This window comes from Haliotis rufescens, unplaced genomic scaffold, assembly GCF_023055435.1.
Source record: "Haliotis rufescens isolate VD_foot unplaced genomic scaffold, xgHalRufe1.0.p SCAF_1, whole genome shotgun sequence".
Taxonomy (NCBI): domain Eukaryota; kingdom Metazoa; phylum Mollusca; class Gastropoda; order Lepetellida; family Haliotidae; genus Haliotis; species Haliotis rufescens.
The window spans coordinates 80426847-80443116 of record NW_025963779.1 but is presented as its reverse complement, the minus strand read 5'-3'; the positions used below and the strand labels follow the sequence as shown (position 1 = coordinate 80443116).

General features: G+C 37.7%; 1 protein-coding gene across 2 annotated transcripts in view; it reads left to right on the top strand.

Moving 5' to 3' along the window:
* Positions 1 to 16270, top strand: part of LOC124143748 (furin-1-like) — a 219910-nt gene that overhangs the window by 156901 nt on the left and 46739 nt on the right. For both annotated transcript variants that reach the window (XM_046512815.2, XM_046512816.2), the window contains exons 5-7: positions 11077 to 11153; positions 11651 to 11739; positions 13981 to 14153. In XM_046512815.2, coding sequence (XP_046368771.1) covers positions 11077 to 11153; positions 11651 to 11739; positions 13981 to 14153 — 339 coding nt within the window. The remainder of the gene's footprint in view (positions 1 to 11076; positions 11154 to 11650; positions 11740 to 13980; positions 14154 to 16270) is intronic.

The window sequence follows — 16270 nt, the reverse complement described above, 5'->3', positions numbered from 1 at the left end:
GAAAGGATAAAATTGATTTTAGGATCACATAGTGTTTGGTTTCTTCAGTGCTGAATAAATGAAATTTGCTTTAAGAGAAAGATTGAATTGCTTTAGAATTTGATGAGGCAAAGGAATTACTTGGATTTTTGCAATATCAATAAAGCTTAGAAGATACACAGAAATTTAGTATCATTAGAATTACCTTGAGAATATCAGTTTCAATGATGCATCATCAAAAGAGAGCACCACTTTGTGTTCCCAAATTCCCAAATGTGCAAAAAAGTTAAAGAGTCCATTCTGGGAAGTTTAAAATTCAAATTCGTGAAATATATGCATCAAGGCCTCAAAGTTATTTAACAGATTACCTGAAAAGGAACTACTCTTCTCATTACTGTGTCTGTATGTGCTCTACATAACACTGATCTTTATGTTCAGTGTAACTTTTGATTTTTAGTCAGAGAAATGTGCGTTTGTCATAACAGTAATCTTACTGTTTTTTAACTTACAAGAAATTGAGATGAGAAACATTCTTTTGCCTGGAATGCATACTCTACACTTTAGAAAAAGAAATGATAAAATGACTACCTAAGTTCTAGAAAAGGTTTGAGTCCTGATCAGCTTTCATAAAATAATGAAGCCCAAATTATTGACAATATGTTTTGAAAATATCGGAATACAAATAACAAACTACAAGAGAACTGTTTAAAAGGTTATGTAATTAATTATATCAATGAGCTCCTTTATATTCCTTGTATGTATTTATGCCATTGCATCAATTGTACAGAGTTTCTTGTCTGGGTATTTTGTACCTCTACTTTCGTTGACTCAGAGGAGCTGGCAGATTGGGAACATGGCACCTTTCAGTGCTTTCAGGTTTAGTGCCTTGGGATGGTAAGATGAGATTTTGGCAGTAACATTCCATTTCAGAAAAGTTGCAATATCACAAAAAACAACAACAATAGTATAATAAAATATTGATATGCAAATATGAAAAGACATGAACTTACAAGTATTGAATTCCATGGAAGTTTTTATCAGTTATTGGATGATTGGTGTTTTTTTTGAATGGGTACTTATATAGGTATTTGTATTTAACATTTGGCAACAAGTGGCAACATATTGTTGATAAGAACTGACTTTATATATATGAAAAATATCAGTATAATTCAGATATAGATTGGGAATCTAGTCTTCTCTTGGTTGTACCATTCAGAGCACTATGTATCTCATTATCTAACAGTTGTGACATAATAGTGTGTAATTGCTTCCCTAGGCGTAGAATCACAACCAATGGTCAAATTCCCATGGATCTCCGGGGGATAGGCCATAACACTATCCTCAGGGCATATTTAGCCTTGGAGCTATGTTGTCAGTTAGACACCAGCTACCACTCCCCTCCCCTCCCATGGACAGGAATCTGAACTCTCTGTACTAGCCCTGTCTCCCCATGATTGCTTTTCCAAGGTCAAAGGGATTTATCGGGATGTATGTGGACAGCTTCATTGATGTGTAAGGGTCAGGGAGGGTAAGAAGGGTCAAGCCCCATGATAGGGATAGTATGAGGTGCTGGCTTGGCAAAGGTTGGAAGGGGGATATGTCACAGACCAATATCTCGGCACTAACCAGTGTCTTGGCAAGGTGACAGAATGGAAATGGTTTTGTGATGTGTGTGAAGTGGTCACATGAATTATTCCTCTTGTGGCCAACTTATTAATGCCTGCTGTTCCAGTTATTACCAGGAAATCCACTCTCGCCAAGCTACACATGATGTTGTGCCCAGTTGAGGAAGTCATGTTATGTTGCAGCTGTTACACAATGGAATGTTGATTCAATCAAATTGCGTTTTATATTTGCAAGGCCACATTAAATTAACAAGTTGATTTTCAAATGAAAGTCTAAAAATTAATTTGTTTTGGCCTAACTACTTACACTTCAGCAGCCATGGATACAATTCACACCATGATTTGAATTTAAGCAGAAATACTCCTGGAATCAATCCCAGGCCATACCTGGAGTGATACCAGACATGTATAAAAATGAATTATCTTTATTTCCTCCATTAGTTTCGGAGAGCATATCCTGACCCCTGATGTAAAAACTAAATAGACTTGATTTACATGATCTAGATAAAATACATATGCTCCATATGATCCATACATATGCAGGACTAAGCATCCATGAACCACCAAATTGTGGGTTACACAGAAACATCAAACTAGTGACAAGTTTGTGTCCATCAGACTTAATATGTGTATAATAGTCATAGTGCCTGTTCAGTGCTACCGAGGGGCGGTTGGGTGGCCTAGTGGTTAAAGCGTTAGCTCGTCACGCCGAAGACCCGGGTTCGATTCCCGAAATGGGTACTATGTGTGGAGCCCATTTCTGGTGTCCCCCGCCGTGATATTGCTGGAATATTGCTAAAAGCGGCATAAAGCCTCACTCACTCACTCACTCACTCACTCACTCACTCACTCACTCACTCACTCACTCACTCAATGCTACCGTATGCATGTGTTTTGACTGAGAAATAAATGATACTTTGCATGAAAAGTAAGTTTTCTTATGACATTAATAGTGTGAATTTCAGGGCATAAAAGCCAACTTGACCATGTCTTTCAAGCAAATATATTAAGGCACACACTCACATTGGTTCAGTCACTCACTGAGATAGTCACAGCACCTGACAAGCCAGCAGTAAGAGCCTGTAGCAATCCTAACCTTTTCAACATTCCCAGTTTCGTTTATCAATTTTGTTTAGTTTCAGTAAATATGAATGTTATAAATGTATGCACAAGATTAAGCGTACATTGTTAATGGGTAAATGCTTACTGCCTTATCAAAACTGATAGTATGTGTTGGGCCATAGAAGCATGAAATTAAATTTAGCTGTCACAAGATAAAAATGGTATTGCTCAGATGTTTTTGCCAATCATTGTGTAAGCAATAAAGGGTTGCTGATACAATCAACAATGTATGGAGCTATATCAGATATCACTTACAAGTGTATAGTATGTATGAGTGGGCGGAATAACTAATGAAATATTGCCAGAAGCATGATCAAATTAAGTCTGAATAACTTCTTTTCACAATGAGTGAGTAATAATGTAGCATCACATTTAAAATATTCTCTTTATAAAGAATAATAAATTCAATTTGAAGAAAAATGATCAGAATGACATATTTTAATGGCTGAACACTGGCATAAACTGTCTATGAAGTGCAGTTGTTCTGTCAGCCTTGTGACATGCTGGTTGCTGATGGAGGAAAACCTTTGCTGACGTTGGACATCACAGGAAGTAGATTTCAGATCTAATAATTATAATTTGTTACATACAACCAGATATTGAGAGGATGTTTGTGTCAGAAGAAAGATTTGTCATGTGAATGAAGGGTTAGTGTTGATACATGCAAGTTTAATCCTAGCGCAGTTAAAACAGGAACTTTGATTGGTGGTTTAAAAACCTTGACTCTAGGATATAACACATTTTGATGTGACTTTAATGGCTCCAACTAAAGTGATGTTAACTGTGGAAGATATGCTTCCAGGGTGAAGCCGCACTGATAGCTCTATCTACAGCAACCCACTTTAGAAAACAATCACAGTCATAGTAGGCAGTCATTTGAAGATGCATGTAAGCTTTAGCAGGAACACATGGACATTAAACAATTATAAACAACCAAGCACGTTTTCCTATCTGATTCAAACAGATAGCCAGATTGACCATATTTCCTTACAATCACAGTTTACACAGTTTCATGTTGAGTTAACACATCTAATGGTCACAAGAGTGAAGTGTTTTATCTGCCCCACTGCTTGTGTATGTCAGGAGACATCTAATGTCCCCAGCTTATCTCCCCCTGCATGACCTGCAGCACTGTAGGTGGCGCTACCCATCTGCAGCTTATCTACAGATGCCACAAGAACTCATCCTCTTCATGCCTGTTTGTCTCTTGCCCCAAGGAAGAACCAGATTATGGACTTGCCACTTTAAACAATCTCTAAATCCATTGTAATTGGACTGTTTAACCTAGCTGTGCTATCAAATAATGCTAGAAGCAGTTGCTTGATGATACCAGAGAGAGGTGAAAAAGTCACTGTGGTTGGGAAATTATGAAAGTATGGTTTCAAGTTTGGGATATATTCTGTATTGTTGCAGAAATAAACCATTTTAATCTATGAGGAATAAGTGAGAGCGAATGTGGTTTTACTCTACTTGTAGCAATATTCCTGTAATATCACAGCGGGGGGGGGGGGGGGGCACCAGAAATTGGCTTCACACCTGGTACCGCTGGGGAATTGTACCTGGTCCTTTGGCGTGACGAGCAAATGCTTTAAGCACAAGTGTATCCCACCACCCCTTTACAACAGGAAGTGTAGGAATGTCTGTGTTCCTGTGCATGAGATGAGAACTACTCAAACAGTGATAGGATTATGTCAGTGTGGGCGTCCTCACAGACTTGACTCTAGTACACTGCTGTTCAAACAAAATCTATAATTTGCTACATCAAATATAAATAATGACATATACTCTGGCATATTTAAGAAACAATAAATGTCGTTAGTCTTGTATTTCTGAAATGAAGTAGACTATTGTAATAAGGTACGTTGTGGAAGGAATGACCCACATAAGCATCATCAGACAATGTCATGGTGCTGCAGTGAAGATATAGATGAACCTACATGTCCTCGGGATAATGGAAGGAGGAACTGCTGTTTTCTAGTGTGAAGAGTAAATATGCATAAAACATGACTGGGGATACAATTTCAACAAGACAATGTTGATATGCCTGTCAGCTGCATCATAAATCAAGGAGAAAGAGAAAACAATTTCATATTTATTTAGTCCTAGAAAGTTTTTGGCCATTTTCTGATCTAGGTAGTGTCTACCTCTGTAAATTTGATGTCTCGACAAGATAATATTATCACATGCTGTTTTCATTTTACATCCAAAATTGGATTTACTGAAATAGGAACATAGACTAAGAACACTGGATTTATGTAAGTTTGCCTTTTAGAGCACTTCCTGTTTTTATGAAACATCAATACCAGGGAATTACCAGGCTCAATTATAAAAAAAAACCTAACCAGATTCTATTGGGCATAAAAGGCAAAATAGCAGTGCAAATTATATGAATGGGTTACTGAAAATTTGGTGACACCAGGTGTTCGAGGAAAAGGTAAGCATGTCCTGCCTGTAGCACCCTCCATTCACTCATTTACATAAAAATAATGTGTTGTTGATAGGAAAAAACACATGAATTAGTTTCAGCGAACATTTTTTGGTTTTACATATCCACCATCTCAAAGTGGATCATGAAGTGGCAATATTTTCTGTTTCAACTAGTAGACAGGCAATTAGTATCAGGTAGGTTGTCCATCTCCCTGTTCCACCTTATGGCTGCATGGAACTGGAGAATACTCTGACACTGAAGACAAATACAAACTGTCAGATGCAGCCACAACTGATAAGGAGGCTTAATAGGGGTGTGGTTAGACTCCTGACAGCTTGTTGCTTCAATATCAGTGTGCAGAGTTTACCAACTCTCTACTGGTCTGGCCAGATACACCTTCTGTTGTCAATCATGCAGCTGAGACCATTTTCATCCTGAACCTCAGTGCCAGATACCTATTGGGATTCTGGGATAGAATCTGGTCCTTAGCAACGTCTGCTGGTTGTAAGAGATGACTAAATGGATTGGGTGGACAGGCTTGCTGACTTGCTTTGGTAATTGTGTCATCCTGACCCAATGGTGTGCATCATTGCTCATAATATCAATCACTGGCTTGCTCTAGACTTGATTGTTTACATGCCGTCCTCATACAGCTGGAGTATTTCTGGGTGTGTTCAATAATGAACAAGAAGTAAAAGCGACAAAATCCTTTCCATGTTCATAAGAAATCTCTACTAAAAGCAGAGTTGATTTCGACTATATCATGAGCATGTGTTTATGAATCACTATCAAATAGTGATGATACCAACATACACCCAGTACCAGACAGAAATATGTAACTTGTCTGGCCATGTCTGAGATAGGATTGGATACCCCAATTTATGAATCCTATTAATTCTGTGCTGATCCTATTCTCCACTGATCCTGGGACTTTACTACAGATGTGGGTTATAGCCCTGTGGCTAATGCGACAGTATTCCATGTGAATGTGTTGACTATCTATCAGCCATCAATTGCATCACTGCAAGTCATTATTACAAGACTGATAGTCAGCTTATGGTTATTGATCATAGCTGATGGATGAGACTATATTAACATAGATCGAAGTTAAACCACTACATTGTCAGAAAGCTACCAATGTCAATTGTTTTACATGTTTATGAGCTGCCAAAGTTTCAAATTATGGCTGAAAAAAGACATGATGTGTTTTGTGAAGAACTACTACACTGTATGATCAAGCTGAAAGTGAAAGTGACCACATTAAATCCAGACATGGGATGGACAGGTGTACTGGGGAAGGTCTGCTCTATCACCTGTTGATGTTGTTTACTCACCTTACCAGAAAGGTTTGCCTGGATACTGTTGATGCCAATGATGAGTAAAGTCATCATGGAGCACACTTCATTTCATTGGTATCCTGAAGCTCTCAGGGCTGTCTGTAAATCAAATCTTGCTGTGATTATTATTTTGACTTTAATTACATTATAGAGAGTCCGTGTTTATTGTAGAAATACATTTCAATGAAAATCTTCTAGAAATATTAATATTGATAAAAGATGTGTGAATTAATTGTGAAGGCTATTTGCAAGTTCATTTTGGATTATAATTTACCAGGAGAAAATTGAATGACCTTCAAAGTTATAAACTACTTTCTATGAACGACATTATATTGAGCTACTGCTCCATTAGAACTGATTTTGGTAATAAGGTTTCTCATCTGTGCGGTACAAGAACCATCATGGCTACATGAATGTGAACCATTGCTTTGGCTGTCAGCAGAGTATCTTGAAGCACAATTTGCCCTTTATGATCGACAAGGTTGTAGATTACGATAAAATGTTGACCATGTCAATATTGAATTAACCTTTCCTGAGGATCCAGTATGGCAGATCCTACCCACAGATTGTGGTTAAATAGCTTATTCTGAACATTCATGATAACATTAAGATAGATTAAATGCATCACATGATATATTGTCATTAGGTTGAAATAATAACATTGATATTTATGAATTCAAGATCAAACACATCAATAGCAGCACATAACAAACAACAGTCAATTTGAAGCTGTTCAAGGATATTATTGAGATTATGTATGTTTATCCCATAAAATAACCAGATGTTATCTCTTTAGAAGTGAACCACAGTTTGGCTAACTGGCCTCGATGTCAAATTATTTATCACAAATGATAATGTAGTGGTCCATCAACAGCATGATGTCAAGGAACAAATATAATTCAATATTTACTTGATTATCTGTTATCTTTTGATTTACTTAATGAGTATGAATCACGTCTAAGTCATCCCTTGGAATATATAACTGTTGCCGGATGGCAGAAATATTTCTTTTTCCACAAATGAACAAATCCTATCAGTATCAAAATAGAATTTTTACTTTAGATCCAATAAAGAACTATTGCTTGATGGCAGGAAGATTGCTTTACTTAACATCAAGGACAATTCCAAAGAAGACCTATTGCTTGATGGCAGAACTACTTTTACTAGTGCACCAAGGACAAATCCCATGTAGACCTATTGCTTGATGGCAGGACTACTTTTACTAGTGCATCAAGGACAAATCCCATGTAGACTTATTGCTTGATAGCAGGACTACTTTTACTAGTGCACCAAGGACAAATCCCATGTAGACCTATTGCTTGATAGCAGGACTACTTTTACTAGTGCACCAAGGACAAATCCCATGTAGACCTATTGCTTGATGGCAGGACTACTTTTACTAGTGCACCAAGGACAAATCCCATGTAGACCTATTGCTTGATGGCAGGACTACTTTTACTAGTGCACCAAGGACAAATCCCATGTAGACCTATTGCTTGATAGCAGGACTACTTTTACTAGTGCATCAAGGACAAATCCCATGTAGACCTATTGCTTGATGGCAGGACTACTTTTACTAGTGCACCAAGGACAAATCCCATGTAGACCTATTGCTTGATGGCAGGACTACTTTTACTAGTGCACCAAGGACAAATCCCATGTAGACCTATTGCTTGATGGCAGGACTACTTTTACTAGTGCACCAAGGACAAATCCCATGTAGACCTATTGCTTGATAGCAGGACTACTTTTACTAGTGCACCAAGGACAAATCCCATGTAGACCTATTGCTTGATAGCAGGACTACTTTTACTAGTGCACCAAGGACAAATCCCATGTAGACCTATTGCTTGATGGCAGGACTACTTTTACTAGTGCACCAAGGACAAATCCCATGTAGACCTATTGCTTGATGGCCGGAATATTGCTTTTCTTTACATCAAGGACAAATCCCATACAGGACCTATTGCCTGATGGTAGGACAATTCATATATAAACAGAATGATACACATACTGCTAGATGCACCAGGTCTTTTCAAGATGTTTACAATGAAAGAACAGGAATAATGACATGCCCCTCTGGTAATAATTGATTAAAGGTTGTTTCTTACAAATTTCCTGACAAATGAAGCTTAATCTATAACCTATCATGTAGGGGTTTTTCCTCACTATTACAAGTCTTGGCAGAATCAATTTTCAGTGACAACACTTCTTTGATGTAGAAATATACCCAGATACATCTTTGAAGTTTTAGCTGGTATTCAATAGTTGTAGGAAAGGAGTTGATTCACTCTGACAGGTAATTATGTTCAGGGAAACTACCAGGATAGTTTTTTTTCTTGGCACAACAGAGTAAGACGTTGACTTTTTTTGGAGCAGAAAAGTGTGAAATTCACTCTTGTAATTGTTTGATGTTGTTTTCAGAAGGAAGATGGTCTTGAGGCATCCCCAGACAAGGCCCAGTATATTGTTTATGTTGAAGAGTGCAGCTTGTTAAGTTCAATTACTCCAACTTGGGAGGTATCCATCTTCTAGGGGTACTTTGATAAGCAGAGAGGAACCATTATAAATCATTTAATTGATGTATCATGTATAGTCTGGGATAGACAGCATATGATTGATGACAGGAAATAATTACTAGATTATTCATCTTTAAAACTTAATTTGAGGTAATTGATCAACTTAATGACAAGAATTGCAATACAAAGTAGCTGGAGTGTTTTACACTTACAGTGTGTCATATTCTGATAATGATAATTCAGAGTTTAGAATATTTTTTCATATTTGCACACATATGGCGTTTACTTGTTTTGAAAACATTGTGGGGTATCTGATGTTCTTTGTATCCGAGGCATCCAATCAAACTTACATAATTACATCTCTTGACCATCAAGCAGAGGGTCAAGATAATATTTTCTATTTTGAATTCAGTCTACATGAGATTGAGAAAACTTAATAGGTGGTGTGCAGTTGTATTTGAAAGTTAATACCTGTTTGGATTCATTAGCTAGGTGAGCTACATCAAACGCCTGGTGTCGAAATCTAGTTTACTCTTGTGTAGCGTAAACACACACAGTGTATCAGTTTCACAGTGCAGAGGAGGAGGGAGTCTAATAGCATTTAATAAGCTGCATGACCCTTCTCCTGAAGGCTTAAAAAGCATAATTTGATTTAAGGGTGGGCCATTTCATAGTGTGAATCAGTTATGTTTATAATGAAGACTGACGAGGAAGGATAAACAATATTGTTATCAAGAGGGTGCCCTGCCAACACTTTGATGTGTAGCGTGGATGGCACTCCAAGTTGCTGTAGCAGGATACAGAGAGAAATTGTAGATGCATGACATGGCCAAAACATTATGTGTTTTGACAATATGTCAAACATATATATTGCATCTTGAGAATGCTAAGGATATGCCCTTTGGGCAGGTATATAATAACACTATTCTATTTCTGTGATGTAGTGTTGATGACCAAAATATTTGTGTTTGATGCTCATGATGATGGTGTTGGTGGTTGGTGTTTTATCCCGCACTCAGCAATATTCCAGCTATATGACGGTGGTCTGTAAATAATCGAGTCTGGACCAGACAATCCAGTGATTGATATCATGAGCATTGATCCACGCAATTGGGAACAATGACTGTGATAGTGTTGGTAACAACAATGACAATGATGATGTTGGTGACAACAATGACAATGATGGTGTTGGTAACAACAATGACAATGATGGTGTTGGTGACAACAATGACAATGATGGTGTTGGTGACAACAATGACAATGATGGTGTCGGTGACAACAATGACAATGATGGTGTTGGTGACAACAATGACAATGATGGTGTTGGTGACAACAATGACAATGATGGTGTCGGTGACAACAATGACAATGATGGTGTTGGTGACAACAATGACAATGATGGTGTCGGTGACAACAATGACAATGATGGTGTTGGTAACAACAATGACAATGATGGTGTTGGTGACAACAATGACAATGATGGTGTCGGTGACAACAATGACAATGATGGTGTCGGTGACAACAATGACAATGATGGTGTCGGTGACAACAATGACAATGATGGTGTTGGTAACAACAATGACAATGATGGTGTCGGTGACAACAATGACAATGATGGTGTCGGTGACAACAATGACAATGATGGTGTTGGTAACAACAATGACAATGATGGTGTCGGTGACAATAACAATGATGGTTTTTCGTGATGAAGTGTGATAATGAGAGGATGGCAGAAACAATTGAAAGTTTGAAGATGATGATGATGATGATGATAATGATGAGAGGATGACAGAAAGTTGTTTTTAGATGCAAACATTTTATTTTAGTTTCACAACAAATGTTGTTCAATACATGCCAATCTGTAGAATGACATCCATGTGTTTCCGACTGGAAAACATTTTGATACATTTCAAGTTTTTAGCAAATAGAAAAAGAGGTCTCTTTCCTTCAATGATTATGTTGAGCTGAGTTGTTTTAAATGTTAATTTCAATCAGTTGATGTGTAATGATATAAAGTTCTGTTTCGATCAATCAATTATAAATTTTTCATTATCTTGTTACTTCAGGATGACCGAGCAAGTTATGATGTCAATGGTCATGACCCTGACCCCCAGCCTCGATATGACTACTCCAATGAAAACAGGTAAAAAGATCAACATATAGACTGACATATAGTCTGTAAAGTCTTCTATTACAATATACATTTTTCTCTTACGCTGATTTCATATATTCAAGTGGAATACATCAGGCTAGACTTGCTTATTATATAATCTAGATTAGTATTAAATTTCAAAATGCTTACATTCCAGTCTTGATGCACGACTTGGCAAAATACTACTACCCAGGGTCAATGTTAATCATATTTAAGATGACAGTGAATATTTGATAGTCCATAATGATCATCTTTACTACATTTTGTCAAATTACATTGCGACCTCCTTCCACTGAGTAAAGATGAGATGTGTATTATTCCACATTTAAGTTGTCTTTCAAAATTATGTTGTGGTTTATTCGGCATACATTTTGACTGTTTCTTCTGGATTATGATTGAACATGGTTCATGATGTCATATGACTTTTGCACAGGCCTTGAAGATGGAGCATTGTGTTTCTCTACAGCTGGTATATGTGAATGTTTCAGACATGGCACAAGATGTGCTGGAGAGGTGGCAGCACAGGCCGACAACAATGTGTGCAGCGTTGGAGTAGCATTCGAAGCCAATATCGGAGGTAAACAGCCAGCCTTCCACAACCTGTTGTCCACCCGTGACACCAAACAAGTGTTCTGAATTCAAGCTGCACATGTCTGACACTGTGTATACACCTTCCATGTATTCACATTCACTTTGGCCCTGTCACCAACCCACCCATCGTTTCTAACCAGCAGTCTAATCTGCCTCCTGTTCCTCCACTTCCCAACCATTAACACATTAACACAGTGAAACATTCACACTGAGAGTGGAAGGTTGGTGGTTCGATCCCCTTGCTGTGTCATACCAAAAGATGTTAAAAGATAAGACTTGTTGCCCTGCCTGGCACTGAGCATTAAGGGGATATACTGGGTAACAAGAACTGGTCAGCTTGGAGTCAGTGTAATATGTCTCTAATACAGACCCTGAAACAAAACGATCCACGAACTCCAAAGCAAGTCTACAATACTTTGGCAAGTTTCTGAAAAAGAAGAGATTCTATGAGCTAAATTCTATTATATAAAAGACAATTTCATAAAAGAAATCATAATGTATTTTAATAACAGAGACGAATGTTTGCCTACCCATCTGTCTCAACATCCCTTGCTACTCTCCCAATCTGATGCTCCAGCACAACTCCTACTATCATGCCCCATATGGATTCCAGGGAAGAAAGGTCCCCGAGTTCCAAATATAAGTGACAAAACTCACAATGATAGGAAGCCTCTTCTAAAAGCAGAGTCTCTTTATGATTCCAACTATGCCTTAAGTATGTGTGTCATAGAGACTAAAGGGAACCAGTTGGTCAGGCTGTGATGTGGCTGATTGTGTCTTCATGCCCCGATGGCATGGAATGTGGATCATGTTTTCAGTCACTGGTTTTGGCCATCCATATTTTGTATTTGTTTCTCATCTCCAACCATAACCAGGAAGAAAGCGGGCAGGTGAAAAAAATATTAAAAAAAATAAAATAAATGTTTTACACAAATTGTGTAACAGATTTTATTAAATTTTAAAATTTAGAACACTTGATAATATTCTTTACATAATATTTGCCATAGATCTAGTCGCTTCGCAAATCTTTAATAAATATGGTTGAAGACAGATCATGCTGACCTCGGGTTTTTACCGGTAGCTGGAATACTGCTGCCTGTGGCATTAAACACCATTCACTCCCATACTTCACCACCATCTTCCCTCAACACTCCTACGCCTCTTCTTTACTTTTTTTATCCTATTCCTGCAATGCGCATCTCACCCCCCTAGCCACTCACCCATTTGCACTTGCACCATGTTTACACCCACTCTTCCAAGGAAGGAAAGCTGCACAAGCTTAATAATACACCATTTGTTATACATGTAGTTGCGAAGCTTGCTCAAAATAATGGTAACAATCTGACATACAAATGTATAGAATTAGTGTCACCATCTCATTACCCACACCATGACACCGCCCACCCACAAGGTCTGGAAGTGCTGTAATACCTGTATGGAAGCCTTATCCCCACTCCCATCTGACAGACATTACCTTAGGTGCATTAGTGATCTACATGTGTTGTAGGGAGTAGGTTCATTTGTTGCCAATCAGCAAGGCTAAAATAAAGCTGTTGAAGGTTTTATGAGGCAGTGGGAGTAGTGGGTGGTGTATGTAATATAAGGTCATATTATCCATTGATTTCTACTTTCCTTCCTACGTGATGCAAGCCATTCGTGCTGAGCTGGCTTGATCCATGAAATGCTAGAATGAGTTGAGAGGTATATGGTCTGTTTCCAATGACAAAATGGCAATTATTGGTTTACAGCAGCAATTTGATGGTAGATCAACCCCAGTGACCTTACATTCAGTCTCCATTTCTGATACTTTAAGGGCTATGTACAACAATTGTACCGCAGCATTTTGATGGTAAATCGACACCATTGACCTTACATTCAGTCTCCATGTCTAATACTTTAAGGCTACATACATTGGAAGCATTCAATACACAAATTGCTGCGAAGGAAATAATATAATAAAGTCCCAACAGATTTTGTGGAAGAATATGCCAGGTACACCATCATTGTTAGCCACAGTAGTTTCTGGCTGTGGATATACCTAGGTAGGTGACCAGGGAAGGTCAAATATTAAGGTATGAACATTGCAATGTGTCTTTGAACCAATGGATTGATACTCACTCTGTCAACCACAAAATTTGCCCCAGGATCTTTCACACAAGCAGCCTGATTATATGGCTGTAATGTAGCTGACAAATACCCATTTTCTGACTTTGTTTCTTGGTTGTAGGTGTCCGCATGCTTGATGGGGATGTAACCGACTCTGTGGAAGCCCAATCTCTCAGTCTAAACCCCCAGCATATACACATCTACAGTGCCAGTTGGGGTCCAGATGATGATGGCCGCACTGTGGATGGTCCAGCAACACTGGCACGCAAAGCCTTCTACGATGGCATCACTAAAGTAAGTAACTTGTGTGGTTATTGTTGGATGTGGTGGTGCAAGATGTACCATACCTTGCAAATAAAAAGGAGTCTCAAAGACTAGGGCAATGAGGTTTTTGACTTGAAGAAAACTAAAGGGCAAGGTCAATATTGTTTTTGATTTACAAAAGACTCAAAGACTGAGGCAATATTATTATCTGTTTAAAAACAATCTAGAACTAGGTTAATGATGTTTTAAGTTAAAAAGAACTCAAAGACTAAGCCAATTAAATTTTTAAGACCTTTAAAAAATGGTAATGGAAGCAATGGTATGAGAGATAAGGAGAATTTTATTTGGAGATGTCTAAAACAATAATGAAAGATAAATTTTAAAGCCACAGACAAGGGCTGCAGCACTGACAGAAACATCCAAATTAATGATGTTTTGGAATATATGGAAATGGTAACTAGAAACGATTTCAATGTTGAAACAAGATATCCTGTCTTTAAAGTCACACTGATGTGTGGTGTCATGTTAGTCATGTAAGAATAACTTCTGGGACATGAATATCTACTGACATTTGTATGTGTTGTATGGAAAATATCTCAACACTGCGTCACTAATGCTCAGGATGACTCTGGTGTGAGGTGGCACCGAGAGGACAGACTTCAACCTGACAGAGTTTTTTATGACCACACTTGTAAGAAATGTGATGAAAATTACTAAGACAAGACTTATCCTGACATTAATTCTTGGTCTTCTGGGTGGCAGTACTTAAGTATTCAAAATACAGATCATGAGTAGTTAGTGGAGGATGCAAAAATCAGGGGTATCAGCAGCTGGGATGTAGTACTTTTCTTATCTGGTGTCAACAAGTGAAATTTGTAAGTTCCCATTCTTGTATTTATGACATCAATGGTGATACCTCTAGTTTCTTCTGTTCTTGTAATCTTGTGAGTTAACTTAGTGTGTATGGTGGAGAAAGGTCTTCCTTAGATATTTTATCATTATCACACGTTTCACATTGTATGTATACTTGGCAACTAACAAAATATGATTATAAAATGACTGTACAACTGCTGATATTTCTTAATTATTGACCACTCATAAGGCAGGTCAGTTTCTTAGGTCCATAAAACATGACATTGCCTGTATTGTGGACACAAAATTTTTGATTACATAATATGAAAAAAATTAAAAAAATTCAGTTGGAGCTTTTAATAAGCTATGCATTACGCTCATGCTGATTGGCTTGAACTATTTCTCTATTTTGAGTTCATTGGCTTAATCACACAGTGCAATACCAATTTTTGATCGCTGCACAGCATGTTTTAAAGAAGCTTGTGTGACCCTTTTTCAACCAATGAAAATACAGATATAATTTGTAAATATAATAAGAAGGGTTAAAAATGTTAAAAAGATGAAATTCCATGTTCCAGTTAGCATACTGATTATAGATGGAAAGGGATATAGGTAGAAGAAGTGGTTGACATGCCAGGAGTACAGGAGGCAGGTGGCTTCTGAACACATCATGTAATACCAAACCAATTTCTATCTCACTTTTTACGATTACAAAACTAACACATCTGAGCACAATTTCACTTTTTGTGTCACACTGGTAATGGATGAATGATACAACAACACGATTTCATCTACATCTAGAAGAAATGTCTTCTTCCATTCATCCATCATTGTTCTTTTTATAATATCTCTTGCAATAAGCCAGTGAAATTAGGCACTTTTTCAGTTCCTGTTGCTGCCCAATTATACCAAAAAGAAACTGAATCTAGCTTGTCAGAAACTGGGCTATGTATTTCTGCGGAAGGTCTTACATGGGTATTACCAAATTGGCTCTGGCATGCAACCGAAGCTGTCTGCTTGTGGTACAAGTACCTAAACCTCATGGTTCTACTGACAAGAGAATGTCTAGGCTGGGTAGAGAATATCATAAAAACAAAACAAATTGCTCCAGTTTTCGCTTTCGAAAACAAGTAAATCCATCGGCTATGAATATTTCTTTCGATTTGTCACATGTAATACTACTTTCCTATGTATGATTGACATTTCATAAGAAAATTTGGTTTCAAGTATCAAAAGCCAGAAGCCTGAGAAGAATAACGTGTATCGCTATGTCTTAAGGGCTGTGGTTGATGTCT